We start from the raw sequence: 13,385 nt of genomic DNA, 5'->3' as shown, positions 1-13,385 counted from the left end.
TGGTCAATGATGCTGGCTGAGCTCCTACCTTCAGAGAGGGCATCTTTGGAGACCACCCCACCCAGGGCTTGGCCGGCACAGAGAGGGATGCCTCTGCTTGACCGTCCGTTTTGCTTGGGGCTCTCACACGTTGCTCCTGGACCTCTTTGTCCTGGATACACTCACTTCTGTTTGCAAGACGTTGGGTGCAGATTCATAGCTTTTTCTTTTAAATAATAAAAAAACTTAACCAAACAAACGAAAAAACAACAAACAAAAAAACCTATCCCAAACCCAACAAAAACCCAACCAAAACCCTCCACAAAACCCACTTTGTTGAAACTGAAGATGGATTTCTGGGCCGTTCATAAGAGCTTTGTTTGTTTTTTAAGTAAACCTCTGAAAACCAGCAGAGGACTCACTGTACATCTGTTTTCACTGTTTGAGAAGTGTTAACGTATCTGGGTAGTGGTTTGGGCTTTGTTGCCATCTTCAGTGGCTGAAGAACAATTGGGTTTTTTAAAAAAAAAAGAAGGCAATTAAAAAGAATGCGTCAGGGTGGTGTTCAGACCCTGGCAAATCAGGATGGCACGGGCAAGCCAGGAAATTTTCCTCTGAAGAGTCAGAAGAGTTCATGGTTTTCTGAGATGTGGGGCTCCAGTGCTGCAAGGGCAGTCCAGAGGTGACCAGGGCAGGAGAAGATCACGCCTGGAGCTCCACAGGGTGTGAAGTCTCCATCTGTACCTGCACAGAAAGTGTCCGCTGGGTTTGTTACTGGTTTTATGTTGCCAAACTACTGCTCGTTATTACAGCATCGCACTTCCATTTATCTGCAAAATATTCCATCAGTCACAGAATCACAGAATCACAGAATGGTAGGGGTTGGAAGGGACCTCTGTGGGTCCCCCAGCCCAACCCCCTGCCCAAGCAGGGTCACCCAGAGCAGGCTGCACAGCACCACGTCCAGGCAGGGCTGGAATATCTCCAGAGAAGGAGACTCCACAGCCTCCCTGGGCAGCCTGGGCCAGGGCTCCGTCACCCTCAGAGGGAAGAAGTTCTTCCTCATCTTCAGCTGGAGCTTCCTCTGCTCCAGTTTCTGCCCATTGCCCCTTGTCCTGTCGCTGGGCACCACTGCAAAGAGTCTGGCCCCGTCCTCCTGACCCCCACCCTGCAGATATTTAGAGGCATTTCAAAGGTCCCCTCTCAGCCTTCTCTTCTCCAGGCTGAACAAGCCCAGCTCCCTCAGCCTCTCCTCATAGCAGAGATGCTCCAGTCCCCTCCTCATCCTCGTAGCCCTGAGCTGGACTCTCTCCAGTAGCTCCTCATCTTTCTTGAAGTGGGGAGTCCAGAACTGGACACAGGACTCCAGATGAGGCCTCACCAGGGCAGAGTAGAGGGGGAGGAGAACCTTCCTCGACCTACTGGCCACACTCCTCTTGATGCACCCCAGGATCTCAATATTGCATTATGAGTTGGAAAAGTCAGCAAATTCAGTGGTGAAATTTTTGGGACAACTCGTGGTGTTTATAGAAAAGTGGAGATTTAATATTGAGGAATTCCAATTTTTTGGCCCGCTTTGCTGCTGTGTGAAGTCCATGGATTTGCGTGTCTAAATACACTTAATCACATCAATCCTGCTGCTTGCTGCGGATGAAAAAGAAAATCTGTTGGTAGCAAAAAAAAGAAAAATAAAAATATTAGAAGCTCTAAGACCGTTTGAGACCCATCGGGCTTCGTTTTTCATGGCAATGCTGCGTTTGTTCTTTGGCGAGTTGGTGGAAGCGTTCTCGGTGCTACGACAGGACTTTGGTTTGCGTTTCAGTCACCACGTCGCACCAAATTTTGGCCGAGCGGGAAGAGGAGGCACGGGCAGGTTCCTCCTCAACGGAGCTGGAGGTGCTGAAGGGTGGGTGTCAGGAGGATGGGGCCAAGCTCTTTTCAGTGGTGCCCAGTGACAGGACAAGGGGCAATGGGCACAAACTGAAGCAGAGGAAGCTCCAGCTGAACATGAGGAAGAACTTCTTCCCCCTGAGGGTGACGGAGCACTGGAACAGGCTGCCCAGGGAGGTTGTGGAGTCTCCTTCTCTTGAGATATTCAAGACCCAGCTGGACAAGGTCCTGTGCAGCCTGCTGTAGGTGACCCTGCTTTGGCAGGGGGGTTGGACTAGATGACCCCCAGAGGTCCCTTCCAACCCCTACTATTCTGTGATTCTGTGATTCTGTGCTCCAGCAGGGTGGTGGGATGGGGCCCCTGGGACAACCTACTTGGGTCTCTGCTGGGCCCCTCGGCTTGGTAGCCGTTGCCAGCTCGTGCCACCACCGCGGTGGCTCTGGCAGTGGTCGGTGTGTGCCGAGGAGCCCCCGTTTCCCCCGCCGCAAGGTGGGTAGCGGCATCATGTTCCTGATTGCACGTTAAGATTAATGGGTATTTATTTTAGCAACCATTCCGTTTCAGTAGCTTTTAATGAGTCCTTTGATAGCAAGTTCCTTAATTAACAAGGCAGCCTTTCAGCGTTTCCGTTCCCTAATTGTTAACATATTTGCTATTTTCAAACAAATGCGCTACCGTGAGCAGTGCTGGCTCCGTAGCCTCCACGCTGACCTTCCCTGCGGTGGCTGCCCGTCCTCCTGGGAACCCAGAGGCTTCAATCCACTGCCCGAGGATGAAATACAGACGAAAAGAGATGATTTCATGGCTGATCTGAAAAGTGATCAGCTCGGTTGGCTCCATGAGGAGTAGCCCATGGAGACGTGCTGCAGTAGGTGGAGATGTGCTGCAGTAGGTGCCCCTTGGCTGTGTCTTTGGGAGAACTTCAGAGGTCTGGCTCTGCCTTTTCACTGGTTAGCATGGCCACAAGAAACCTCTGTAGGTGTCCTACCCATGTGCCCAGAAGAAGCGTTGGTGGGACAGGGAGAGCAGCATCACTTTGAGAAGTGTTGTGGAAACCCCAACTGCAGACCCCAGCTGCAAAGACGTTGAATTGAAGGTCACGGAGAGCTGGTTTCATTGCCAGAAATGTGGCTACAAACTGATCTGAGCCTCAAAACGAAAACCCCATGGCTTTTGCTCTGATAATGTGCTCAGAATTGTGTAGTTTTCACTGAATGTTGGACCGAACTGGAGCTTGGTGGACGTGGCTGGGCGGGCGCTTGGGTATCTTGGCCGTTGAGCTCTGTCAGCTTTCACTCATGACCCCTGTTCTCCCTGATGGAAATCCAGTTTGTTTTTAATGAGGTTTTTAATGAGGTTTGCAAAGGTCTTGAAGAAGTGAGTGATGCTACAGAGGTGTTCCTGGAGTTGCTTCATGAAATTTTAAGCTCTTCATGGAATTGCTTCATGAGATTTTAAGCTCCTCAGTTTTCTGTCAAGGTGGTAAATCATGGAATTCACAGAAATGAATTCATTCATAGAAATGAGCTATTGGTGACTTTAAGGTGGGTTTTTTCCCCCCTGCTCTGCAGACAGTTGGGGTCGTGGTTGCATTCCTCCTCCTTTGCCTTCCTCTCCAAATCTCATCTTGCGTTTTAGATAAGTTGTTCCTGAGCTGGAGGGACCGCGGCGTTTCAGGCAGGTAAAGAGTTTCTGAAATACAGGCAGGGAGCGAGCTGGTTTGGAGCCGCGCCTGGGAGCGGGATTTCTCGGGGCGCTGGCGCGGGGAGAGCCTGGGGGTGTGCCACCGGTTCCGCCACACGCTCGTGAAAATCATCAGGGTAATTAGGAGGAGGTCTGAGCCGTCCCGGCGGCTCCTCTGAAGCGTGGGGTTTTCTAGGAGCAGCGACGTCTAGGGCTGACATCTCGGAGGCATCCAGCTCGGTCTCCATGCCAAAGCACATGTCCCGACACCGCTGCCGTGGGTGGTGCGGTGAATGATTTCAGGAGCGGGTTGAGGCTGGTGGAAAACACGTCCGTCACGGGCTCAGCTCCGCGTGTCGGTGTGCCGGGTGGGTGCCCCGGGGCGACGCGGGGGCTCTTCCTCCCAGTGCTGTGGGAAAGCTGAAAAATGAACCAAGCGGGGGAAAAAAGAACACTATGAAGTCAACCTCGATGAGAAATAAATGCCGAAGAACCAAGATGGGCACATTGTGGTAGGAGGAGTGCTTGATATCTGCGGGCGTGCAGCCCAAGCCCTCCCAAGGGCGAATGCCAACAGCCTTCTTCACGTGCGGCCGCAGCTTATTAGCGGTGATGTATCAGTGTCACAGAATCACAAAATCACAGAACAGTAGGGGTTGGAAGGGCCCTCTGTGGGTCATCTAGTCCAACCCCCCTGCCAAAGCAGGGTCACCTACAGCAGGCTGCACAGGACCTTGTCCAGCCGGGTCTTGAATATCTCCAGAGAAGGAGACTCCACAACCTCCCTGGGCAGCCTGGGCCAGGGCTCCGTCACCCTCAGGGGGAAGAAGTTCTTCCTCATCTTCAGCTGGAGCTTCCTCTGCTTCAGTTTGTGCCCGTTGCCCCTTGTCCTGTCTCTGGGCACCACTGGAAAGAGCTTGGCACCATCCTCCTGACCCCCACCCTTCAGATATTTATAAGCATTTATTAGGTCCCCTCACAGCCTTCTCTTCTCCAGGCTGAACAAGCCCAGCTCCCTCAGCCTCTCCTCGTAGCAGAGATGCTGCAGTCCCCTCCTCATCCTCGTAGCCCTCCGCTGAACTCTCTGCAGTAGCTCTTCATCTTTCTTGAAGTGGGGAGCCCAGAGCTGGACACAGGACTCCAGCAGTGTCCTGGTGGTGGTTTTTCTCCTGTCAACAGCAGCCGCTTATCAAGCAGACACTGCACTGTATTTCTGGGGAAATAGCCTAAAATTGATGTTCGTAAGGCAGTGCTGATCTTACGAGGAGCTGCTGTAAGTGGGCGTCTGTTGCGTGGAGTGTAGGGATGAGGTAGAAGAGGATTTGGTTCAGTCTTGTTTATGAGGTTCTGTTCAGTCTTACTGATAAGGTTCAGTCCAGTCTTATTTATAAAAGTGGAAAACATCAGGTCTGGAAGGGTTTTAAATCTTGGTGCCCACGGAGCGAGATGCTGGTCAACCCTGTGGGTACCACCTTTTCCCTAGCCAGACATTTAGCACAATGGTTTAAACCCCTGTGGCATCTCCAACCCCTCTAACAGTAAATGTAAGGAAAAATAGATTAATTAAATAGATTAATGCTTTTTAGACTTTAGTCTTTCATCCAATAATATTGGATCTAAACTAGGAAGCATTTGTATGTTCTTAAATCTAAGGTGAAAGAGCGAATCTTCTTTAAAGCAGAAAGGTTTTTAGCTGTTTAACCCGTAAGGATAATGGAAATAAAAGGTCAGGTTCTCAGCTGGCATGAGAAGATTCAGCCTCAGAGCTTTCAAAGATGCAGTGGACATTTGCACCTGGAAAAAGTTTTGGGCCTGGCCAAATTGTGTGTGAAAAAGGAAGGAGGATGAGGGACGGACGGCTGAGCCAGAAGCTTCTCCTGGGCTTGTGGGTTGGATCCCCTTTGCCATCTCTACAACGAGCCGCAGTAGAAACTACTCGCAAAGAACGTCCTAGAGTAGCGCTTACACGCTGCTTTCGCAGCGAAGACTCAGCAGAGCTGTTGTGCTGTCAAGCCCTGATGATTAAATTGCTTTTCCCATCCCGTCTTCCTCGCGTTCGGCTTATTAACTTGACATTTCATCGCAATTATTTACTCTTCTTCACGCCCTCCCGGTGTCGCTTGTCAGTCACTCGTTATTCAGGCGAGTCTGGCTGGCCGGAGGAATGCGTGCGCCGGGGCAGGCGTGTGTGCTGTGGTTGTTGTAGGCGTAGGTAACCCTTTAGGTACCTCCACACCTGCTGCTCAGACCCTTGCTTGGTGCTCAAGAAGGTTGCTCCGCTCAAGTTTTTGTCAGCGGGGTGAAAAACCTTCCTCGGGGGAGTTTCATTTTGACTTCACAGAATCACAGAATCCCAAAATATTCGGGGTTGGAAGGGACCTCTGTGGGTCACCCAGCCCAACCCCCTGCCCAAGCAGGGTCACCCACAGCAGGCTGCACAGCACCGCGGCCAGGCGGGGCTGGAATATCTCCAGAGAAGGAGACTCCACAGCCTCCCTGGGCAGCCTGGGCCAGGGCTCCGTCACCCTCAGAGGGAAGAAGTTCTTCCTCATCTTCAGCTGGAGCTTCCTCGGCTTCAGTTTGTGCCCGTTGCCCCTTGTCCTGTTGCTGGGCACCACTGGAAAGAGTCTGGCCCCGTCCTCCTGACCCCCACCCTGCAGATATTTAGAGGCATTTCTAAGGTCCCCTCTCAGCCTTCTCTTCTCCAGGCTGAACCAGCCCAGCTCCCTCAGCCTCTCCTCGGAGGAGAGATGCTCCAGTCCCCTCCTCATCCTCGTAGCCCTCCGCTGGACTCTCTCCAGTAGCTCCTCATCTTTCTTGAACTGGGGAGCCCAGAACTGGACACAGGACTGCAGATGGGGCCTCACTAGGGCAGAGCAGAGGGGGAGGAGAACCTCCCTCGACCTGCTGCACACACTCCTCTTAATGCACCCCAGGATGCCTTTGGCCTTCTTGGCCCCCAGGGCACGCTGCTGGCTCATGGTCAACCTGTCATCCACCAGGACTTCGCCTGGGGTTCAGTGTCTCCGAGGCTTCTCCAAGGGTTGCAACCCTCCATGCAAACTCCTGGTGATGTGCAAGCATGAGCTACTCGTTGGGATTGTCTCCTGCCCTTCCAAGAAAGGTGAGGAGCCCTGTCCCCCCTGCTCAGCATGGGTGGGGGTCCCAGGGCACAGCTGCAGAGCTTCGCTTTCTCATCTTCTGCTTCCATCTGGGTCTTCTGCTCAATAACACATCAAAACTACTCGGTCGCAGCAAAAACTCCAGTGTCTGTTGGAAGTAATGAAGAAAAATCACAGTTTGGTAGCAGCGCGCTTCCCGCCGCCGTCAGGGACGAGGAAATGGCACGAGCAGTGTTTGAAATAACCGAATGTGTCAGAGGGGCACACAGAAATGATGAAAAGCAACGAAAAAAAACCCCTGGGCTCCGCTAAACTTTATGCTCACCATGCTTCATCTTAATTTTAGCGAAGGTGTTTGTTTGGAGGTGAGTAATGAACACTCCTGGAGCCTGGGAACAGCGGTGATCCGTGGAGATGAAGGACCCTGCCCCGTAATGCATGGCTCTGCTCTTTTTCTCTCAGTAAAAAATGGCTTTTTTTCTCCTCCTCCTGAAGATGAACACGGCCTGAAGATCCAAAACAACTTTGCAGAGCTGGCAAGAACGCTTCCCAGCACACGCACCAAACGATTGCTCGTCTCCCCACGCCGCGGTAACTTCGCTCGAAACACCGCCTCAACCCCTTGCTTTAATCCCAGTTTAAATACAATTTGTAAAGCGCTTGTAAAAAGCTGCGAGATGTCCAAAGCCACTCCTTGTTCGCAAGAAAGCGTGTTAAAGTCTTTTGTGTGCGTTTGAAGACATAATCTACTCCTGGAGCTGTTTTCCTGGCAGCACCATTATCCAGAAATGATCGTGGGGGTTACGGACGTGGACAGCAGGATCGCGCTGTGCGGCGTCGGCCGAAGGGTTTGTGGGAGTCTCTGCTCTCGTGCTGAAGGATCTCCCCATTTTTAGGGATTTAATGTGTGTTGCAGACCCGTGCAAATCTCACCTGCCAAATCTTATCTACCCTAATCTTATCTGCCACAAGTTTTCAACGGGACATCACCCACTCTACTCAGCCATGGTGAGGCCCCATCTGGAGTCCTGTGTCCAGTGCTGGGCTCCCCAGTTCAAGAAAGATGAGGAGCTACTGGAGAGAGTCCAGCGGAGGGCTACGAGGATGAGGAGGGGACTGGAGCATCTCTCCTACGAGGAAAGGCTGAGGGAGCTGGGCTTGTTCAGCCTGGAGAAGAGAAGGCTGCGAGGGGACCTTCAAAATGCCTCTAAATATCTGCAGGGTGGGGGTCAGGAGGATGGGGCCAGACTCTTTGCAGTGGTGCCCAGCGACAGGACAAGGGGCAACGGGCACAAACTGAAGCAGAGGAAGCTCCAGCTGAAGATGAGGAAGAACTTCTTCCCTCTGAGGGTGACGGAGCCCTGGCCCAGGCTGCCCAGGGAGGCTGTGGAGTCTCCTTCTCTGGAGATATTCCAGCCCCGCCTGGACGCGGTGCTGTGCAGCCTGCTGTGGGTGACCCTGCTTGGGGAGGGGGTTGGGCTGGGTGACCCCCAGAGGTCCCTTCCATCACCGACCATTCTGTGATTGTGTGAATGGGGGAAATGTTTTGAGCTTTTAGAAGTGAAGCAGGTATTTGGATAGGTTGGAAAAAAAACGCTTCCACGTGTTCAGTGCCCCTCAATGGTGCTTGGCTTTAGTTCGCTGGGAGCGTGGTGCCTGTAACCTGGGAGGCTGGCTGCTGCGATGCAAAATAATTGCAGGAAAAGTAAAAGAAACCTTGGCTTTGTAAGCGTTGTGTGCCTGGGGTGGTCTGAGCTTGTGCAGTGGCCTTATGGATGCTTTGGTTTTCCTTTTATGCTTCTGGTCAGTCAGCTTGGATTTTCTGAAGCACTTGGCTGAATGCAGAGTGTGCTCCCGGCTTGCTCCTGAGCCTGGTCCTGGGCAGGACCTGGCTCCTACGAGGCAGAGGATCTGTGTTGTTCTTGGAAAGGTCTTCTCTTCCTCTGTCCCCTTGTGGCATCTCAAGAGGATCAAGAACCTGTAGGTCTTTATGGAAGATCTCGGTTCTTCACCAAGATCTTCCATAAAGATCCGTGCTCCTCAGCTTCCTCTGCTTCCAATGGTGGCCCTCCTGGTAGCTGGTGCTTTAGCCAGGTCAGGGAGGGGGTACTGGAGCTCAGTGAGTTACTTAAGGCCTTTCGCAGGAGATGGAGCTTTCTGAGCACCCATCTCCCTTTCTCCCATTCCACAGCCCATCCCTAACCCCACCATCATCCCTTGCCTTCATGCTGCCCTTCTTTGAACTTCGTAAGTCATTGGAGACGTCCTGGGCTTCCTACCTGACAGCTGAATTCTGTTGATGCAGGGGCTTCACCCGGAATTTGAAAATCAGCTGTTTCAAATTCCACAGCTCAAAAATTTAAGCATGCTAATTAGATCATCTGTCATGATTACTCTTCGCTTGCCTTGCAGTTGTCTCTCGGTTGGAAAATGGAATGCTGATCTAGGGTGACTCCTCTTGCTGCAAACTGTCCACATGATTTATGGCTTGAAGTCTCAGTTGTTCCTCAAAAGTGAAACAACTGTGGCAGCTCAGAGAAATGCATTAAAAACGAGTATTTACTGCCAATGTTCTCAATTTGCTTAATAGCTAAAACTCATAACTTCTCATACTTTTGTTATAGATATGAACATTTTAAGGGATTTGAGTAGTTTCTCTCCATATGGCAGCCTCAGCTTCCTCCCTGTAGACCCCCTGTTTAGTTGCCATGGGTTAGGGATGGCTTGGGAGAAGGCAAGCGTTGATAACGGCGTTCCCTGTGGTATGAGCAGGCGCAGGATGCGGCCTGGGGTCTGAGGTTGTTCCCCACCACCCAGCCCTGGGGAGCAATGCTGTCCGTGTAAACACATGTGACTTCTTCCATCACCTCCTTGCCTTGATGCTTCCTTCTCCTCTGTCCCCGTTGGTGTCTGGAAGACGCTGCACGGGGGTGGAAGTGGGCTGAAGAGCCTCAACGTGCTAGAAACACCGTTGTCACAGTGGTGTGGCCCCAGCTCTCTGCTCCGTGGTAGAGAAGGCTAAACCTTGAACTATGAGCCTCTACTGTTGGAGATGGTTTTTGAAATTCCTGTCTTGGAACATATATAGATGCTGGTTTGGTTGTAGGCTGGAGTCTGGAATGGCCATCGACACTGTTTTGACCTGTCAACAAGGTTACTTCAGGCAATCTTAGGTAGAATGTCAAATAAAATACGGTGTATTGTCTTGCTCACATTAGGACGCGACAATGAGAGATGCTTGGAGTTCTAAAGATCTCAAGGTTTTTCTGGGTTTGAGTTGCTCCCAGGAGCTCTGCACCTGACCAGGTCTGACCCTGATAGCAGCAGTGGGCACTCCTAGATGGTGGGCACTCCTAGACGGTGATTCCCTTGAGAGATGGTGGTTATGACGCTGAGCTCTACGTGAAGAGCTCTGCTCCTGACCAGGTCTGACCCTGCTAGCAGCAATGGGCACTCCTAGACAGTGATTCCCTTGAGAAATGGTGGTTGTGATGCTGAGCACTATGTGAAGTGCTCTGCTCCTGACCAGGTCTGACCCTGCTAGCAGCAATGGGCACTCCTAGAAGGTGGTTCCCTTGAGAGACGCTGGTTGCGACACAGCACTACGTGAAGGTCCCGTAGCAGACAGGAGACGTTACAGAGGTTGGACTGGCGAGTCTTGGGCTGAAGAAGTTCCTCTCCCATTTTGTGCTCGCTGGCCTGACCGAGTCTCCCTTTTCTCTTGCAGGGGAAGGTGGCGCAGACGGCTTGCATGTCGGCGTGCAAGCACCTGTCCACCTCGCTGATGCAGCTGCTGCTGGAAGCCGAAGTGCGACAGCTGACGCTGGGCGCCTTGCAGCAGTTCAACCTGGACGTGGAGGAGTGCGAACGTAAGATGCAAAACCGTCTCGTTTTCCACGTCTCGCTTGGCCCGTTTGCGTGTCGGGACCCGAGCCAGGGCTTTTAGGGATGCCAAGGATTTGGGGCTGGTGAACGCCTGCAGAGCTCGCTGGGGCTGTCCACGGTGGCTCTTGGTGATGTCTTCAGGGCAGAAGCAGCCTGGTAAACTCTTAACAGATCAAAGCTTTACTCTTCCTTTTTCTCTTTAATGCCGCCTTGATGCTTTCCAGACCATCCCTGCTACTTGAGATGGAGTATTTTAAGAATAGGAGGGGTTAGAGTGGGTAAAACACGAGAAGAGCTAACAAAAATCAGTTTACTAATGACTGTTTCTGAAAACAATAACTGGCTCATGTTCTTAAGAAGTTCTGGTCCTCTCCTGACCTCGCCTGTTTGTCTTCTCTATCTGCTGCAGGGAATTTTTTCTCAAAGCAAACCCTTTTTGCAAAGTTACTGTTCTGGAAAAGAGATGTCTTGCGACAAAATAACTGCATCTATTCAGAGGTGTGTGTGGAGCATCGCCGGGCCAGCACCGTGGCTTTGCTCTCAACCAGGCTCATCATGGTTCATCTAGCTTGCACCTGAATTAGCTCTGAAGTCCTCAGGTTTCCCTCAAGTTGCTTGTTCTCATGCTCAACAGAAGGGTTGAAAAAACATAGCACAAAACTGAAAAAATGCTTTTTTTCTTCTTATTTTAATAATTAAGCTAAAGCAAAGCAAACACACTTCTGCACAGGAACCGGTCTTCCTTGTGAGGGGGATGGATTTATTATTGGGACTAATACTGGGATGGATTAGCGACTGTGGCTGTGGAAAGCACAGAGCTTGGTAGGGTTGATAAAGAATTCAAGAAATCCTTTATTTCCAGAAAGAATAAAGTATTTGGGGGAAGCTTTTTTATTTTTTTTGCCAAATACCCACCTTCTTGGCTTTCTGGGTTGATGTGGAGATGGCGATGTACCTTGTTTAGAACACAATGAACTTGTTTACTGCAGCATCTTCTGAAGCACTCTTTGGCCCAATGTGGCTCCTGTTAAACCCCACAGCGAAGTAGTCCCTGGCCTCAGCGTGAAGGGTATCAGAGCCTGAAGAGCTGGGAGTTTGCTGCTCCTGGCTCTGATAGCTCCATGAAGTCCGTTGGGATGGTTTCATCCTGCACTTGGCAGTCGCAGGATGTTCTTCCACACTTTGTAAAACGTTTCGCTGAGCGTGTTTTAGTTCAGCTGCGCTCATCGATAGCGAGATCAAACTTAATTTCTCAGAAAGATCACCCAGGAAGATTTTTCATGTTTTGTTGGGAGTGTATTTTTATTTTTTAACGTCCTTTTGCTGATTTGCAGCACTCAGCTGTGTATCCTGGGAGAAGGATCCCTGGTTAATCAATCGTATCCAAAATTTGCAGCTATATCACGTGTCGAAATGCAAGCGATGCCTGATTTTTCATTCAGAGCCCTGAATTCTTGCTGTCCAATTTGTGTCCCGTCAGCGTGTCGGGGCTGTGCCGGCCGCGGCTGTGTTGCCAGTCGGTGTCCACAGAGGGACAGGCGATGTTGCTGAGGATAACAGGGAGCATTGCTCATGAAGAAGAGGTTCCTTCTTTCTCTTTTGGCGGCAGACGGGCTCGTAACCCTGCCGTTTTCTGCCCCGTCGATAGCATGGATCACTAAACAGCATCTCTTCCCTAAAAGCCCCTGATGCTAAGTAAAACAGATGACATTTAAGATCGGGTTTAAAAGCATGACTCCTTAAATTCCAGTTGTTTGGCGAGACAAACCCCGGAGCACTCAGACACTGAAGAGCGGGTGACGCCAGGCTGAGTGGCAGGGCAGGCGACCGGCCTCCCCGGCCCCGGCCAGAGGTGCCGTCGCGGGCAGGGAATGGAGACGGATGCCGGTGCTGTAACCTCCCGATCCATCACTGTCAGCCTCCGGAACAGCAAACCCAGACAAAGTCATCGTCTTCCTTTTTGGCAGAAAAATTCATTCCCTCGTCCCTGCAGGTTTGTCTGGCACCAGGGATAACTTTAGTTCTAGTTTTGAGAAGCAGTGTGTGAAGATTTCATTTTTAAGAAAAGCCAGTCTCAAGAGTGAACTGGTATATTCAGAAAATATGTTTCAGTTCCACCTGATGAAATTCAACAAGGACAAGGGCAGGGTCCTGCACCTGGGGAGGAACAACCCCAGGCACCAGGACAGGCTGGGGCGGACCTGCTGGAGAGCAACTCTGTGGAGAGGGACTGGGAGTGCTGGGGGACGACAGGGTGACCATGAGCCAGCAGCGTGCCCTGGGTGCCAAGAAGGCCAAGGGGATCCTGGGGTGCATCAAGAGGAGTGTGGCCAGCAGGTCGAGGGAGGTTCTTCTCCCCCTCTACTCTGCCCTGGGGAGGCCCCATCTGCAGTGCTGTGTCCAGTGCTGGGCTCCCCACTTCAAGGAAGATGAGGAGCTACTGGAGAGAGTCCAGCGCAGGGCTACGAGGATGAGGAGGGGACTGGAGCATCTCTCCTACGAGGAGAGGCTGAGGGAGCTGGGCTTGTTCAGCCTGGAGAAGAGAAGGCTGAGAGGGGACCTTCGAAATGCCTCTAAATATCTGCAGGGTGGGGGTCAGGAGGACGGGGCCAGACTCTTTCCAGTGGTGCCCAGTGACAGGACAAGGGGCAACGGGCACAAACTGAAGCCGAGGAAGCTCCAGCTGAAGATGAGGAAGAACTTCTTCCCTCTGAGGGTGCCGGAGCCCTGGCCCAGGCTGCCCAGGGAGGTTGTGGAGTCTCCTTCTCTGGAGATATTCCAGCCCCGCCTGGCCGCGGTGCTGTGCAGCCTGCTCTGGGTGACCC

At 51.8% G+C, this 13,385-nt stretch overlaps 1 protein-coding gene across 5 annotated transcripts in view; it reads left to right on the top strand.

Annotated features, from left to right (window-relative positions):
* The window catches only part of EXOC6B (exocyst complex component 6B), a 368,403-nt gene that overhangs the window by 252,823 nt on the left and 102,195 nt on the right, over window positions 1–13,385 (top strand). For all 5 annotated transcript variants that reach the window (XM_075420231.1, XM_075420229.1, XM_075420230.1 and 2 more), the window contains one exon: window positions 10,403–10,544. In XM_075420231.1, the coding sequence (XP_075276346.1) occupies window positions 10,403–10,544 (142 nt within the window). The remainder of the gene's footprint in view (window positions 1–10,402; window positions 10,545–13,385) is intronic.

This window comes from Opisthocomus hoazin, chromosome 5 (assembly GCF_030867145.1).
Source record: "Opisthocomus hoazin isolate bOpiHoa1 chromosome 5, bOpiHoa1.hap1, whole genome shotgun sequence".
Lineage (NCBI taxonomy): Eukaryota > Metazoa > Chordata > Aves > Opisthocomiformes > Opisthocomidae > Opisthocomus > Opisthocomus hoazin.
The sequence above is the reverse complement of the archived record's forward strand: the minus strand, read 5'-3'. Positions and strand labels throughout refer to the sequence as shown.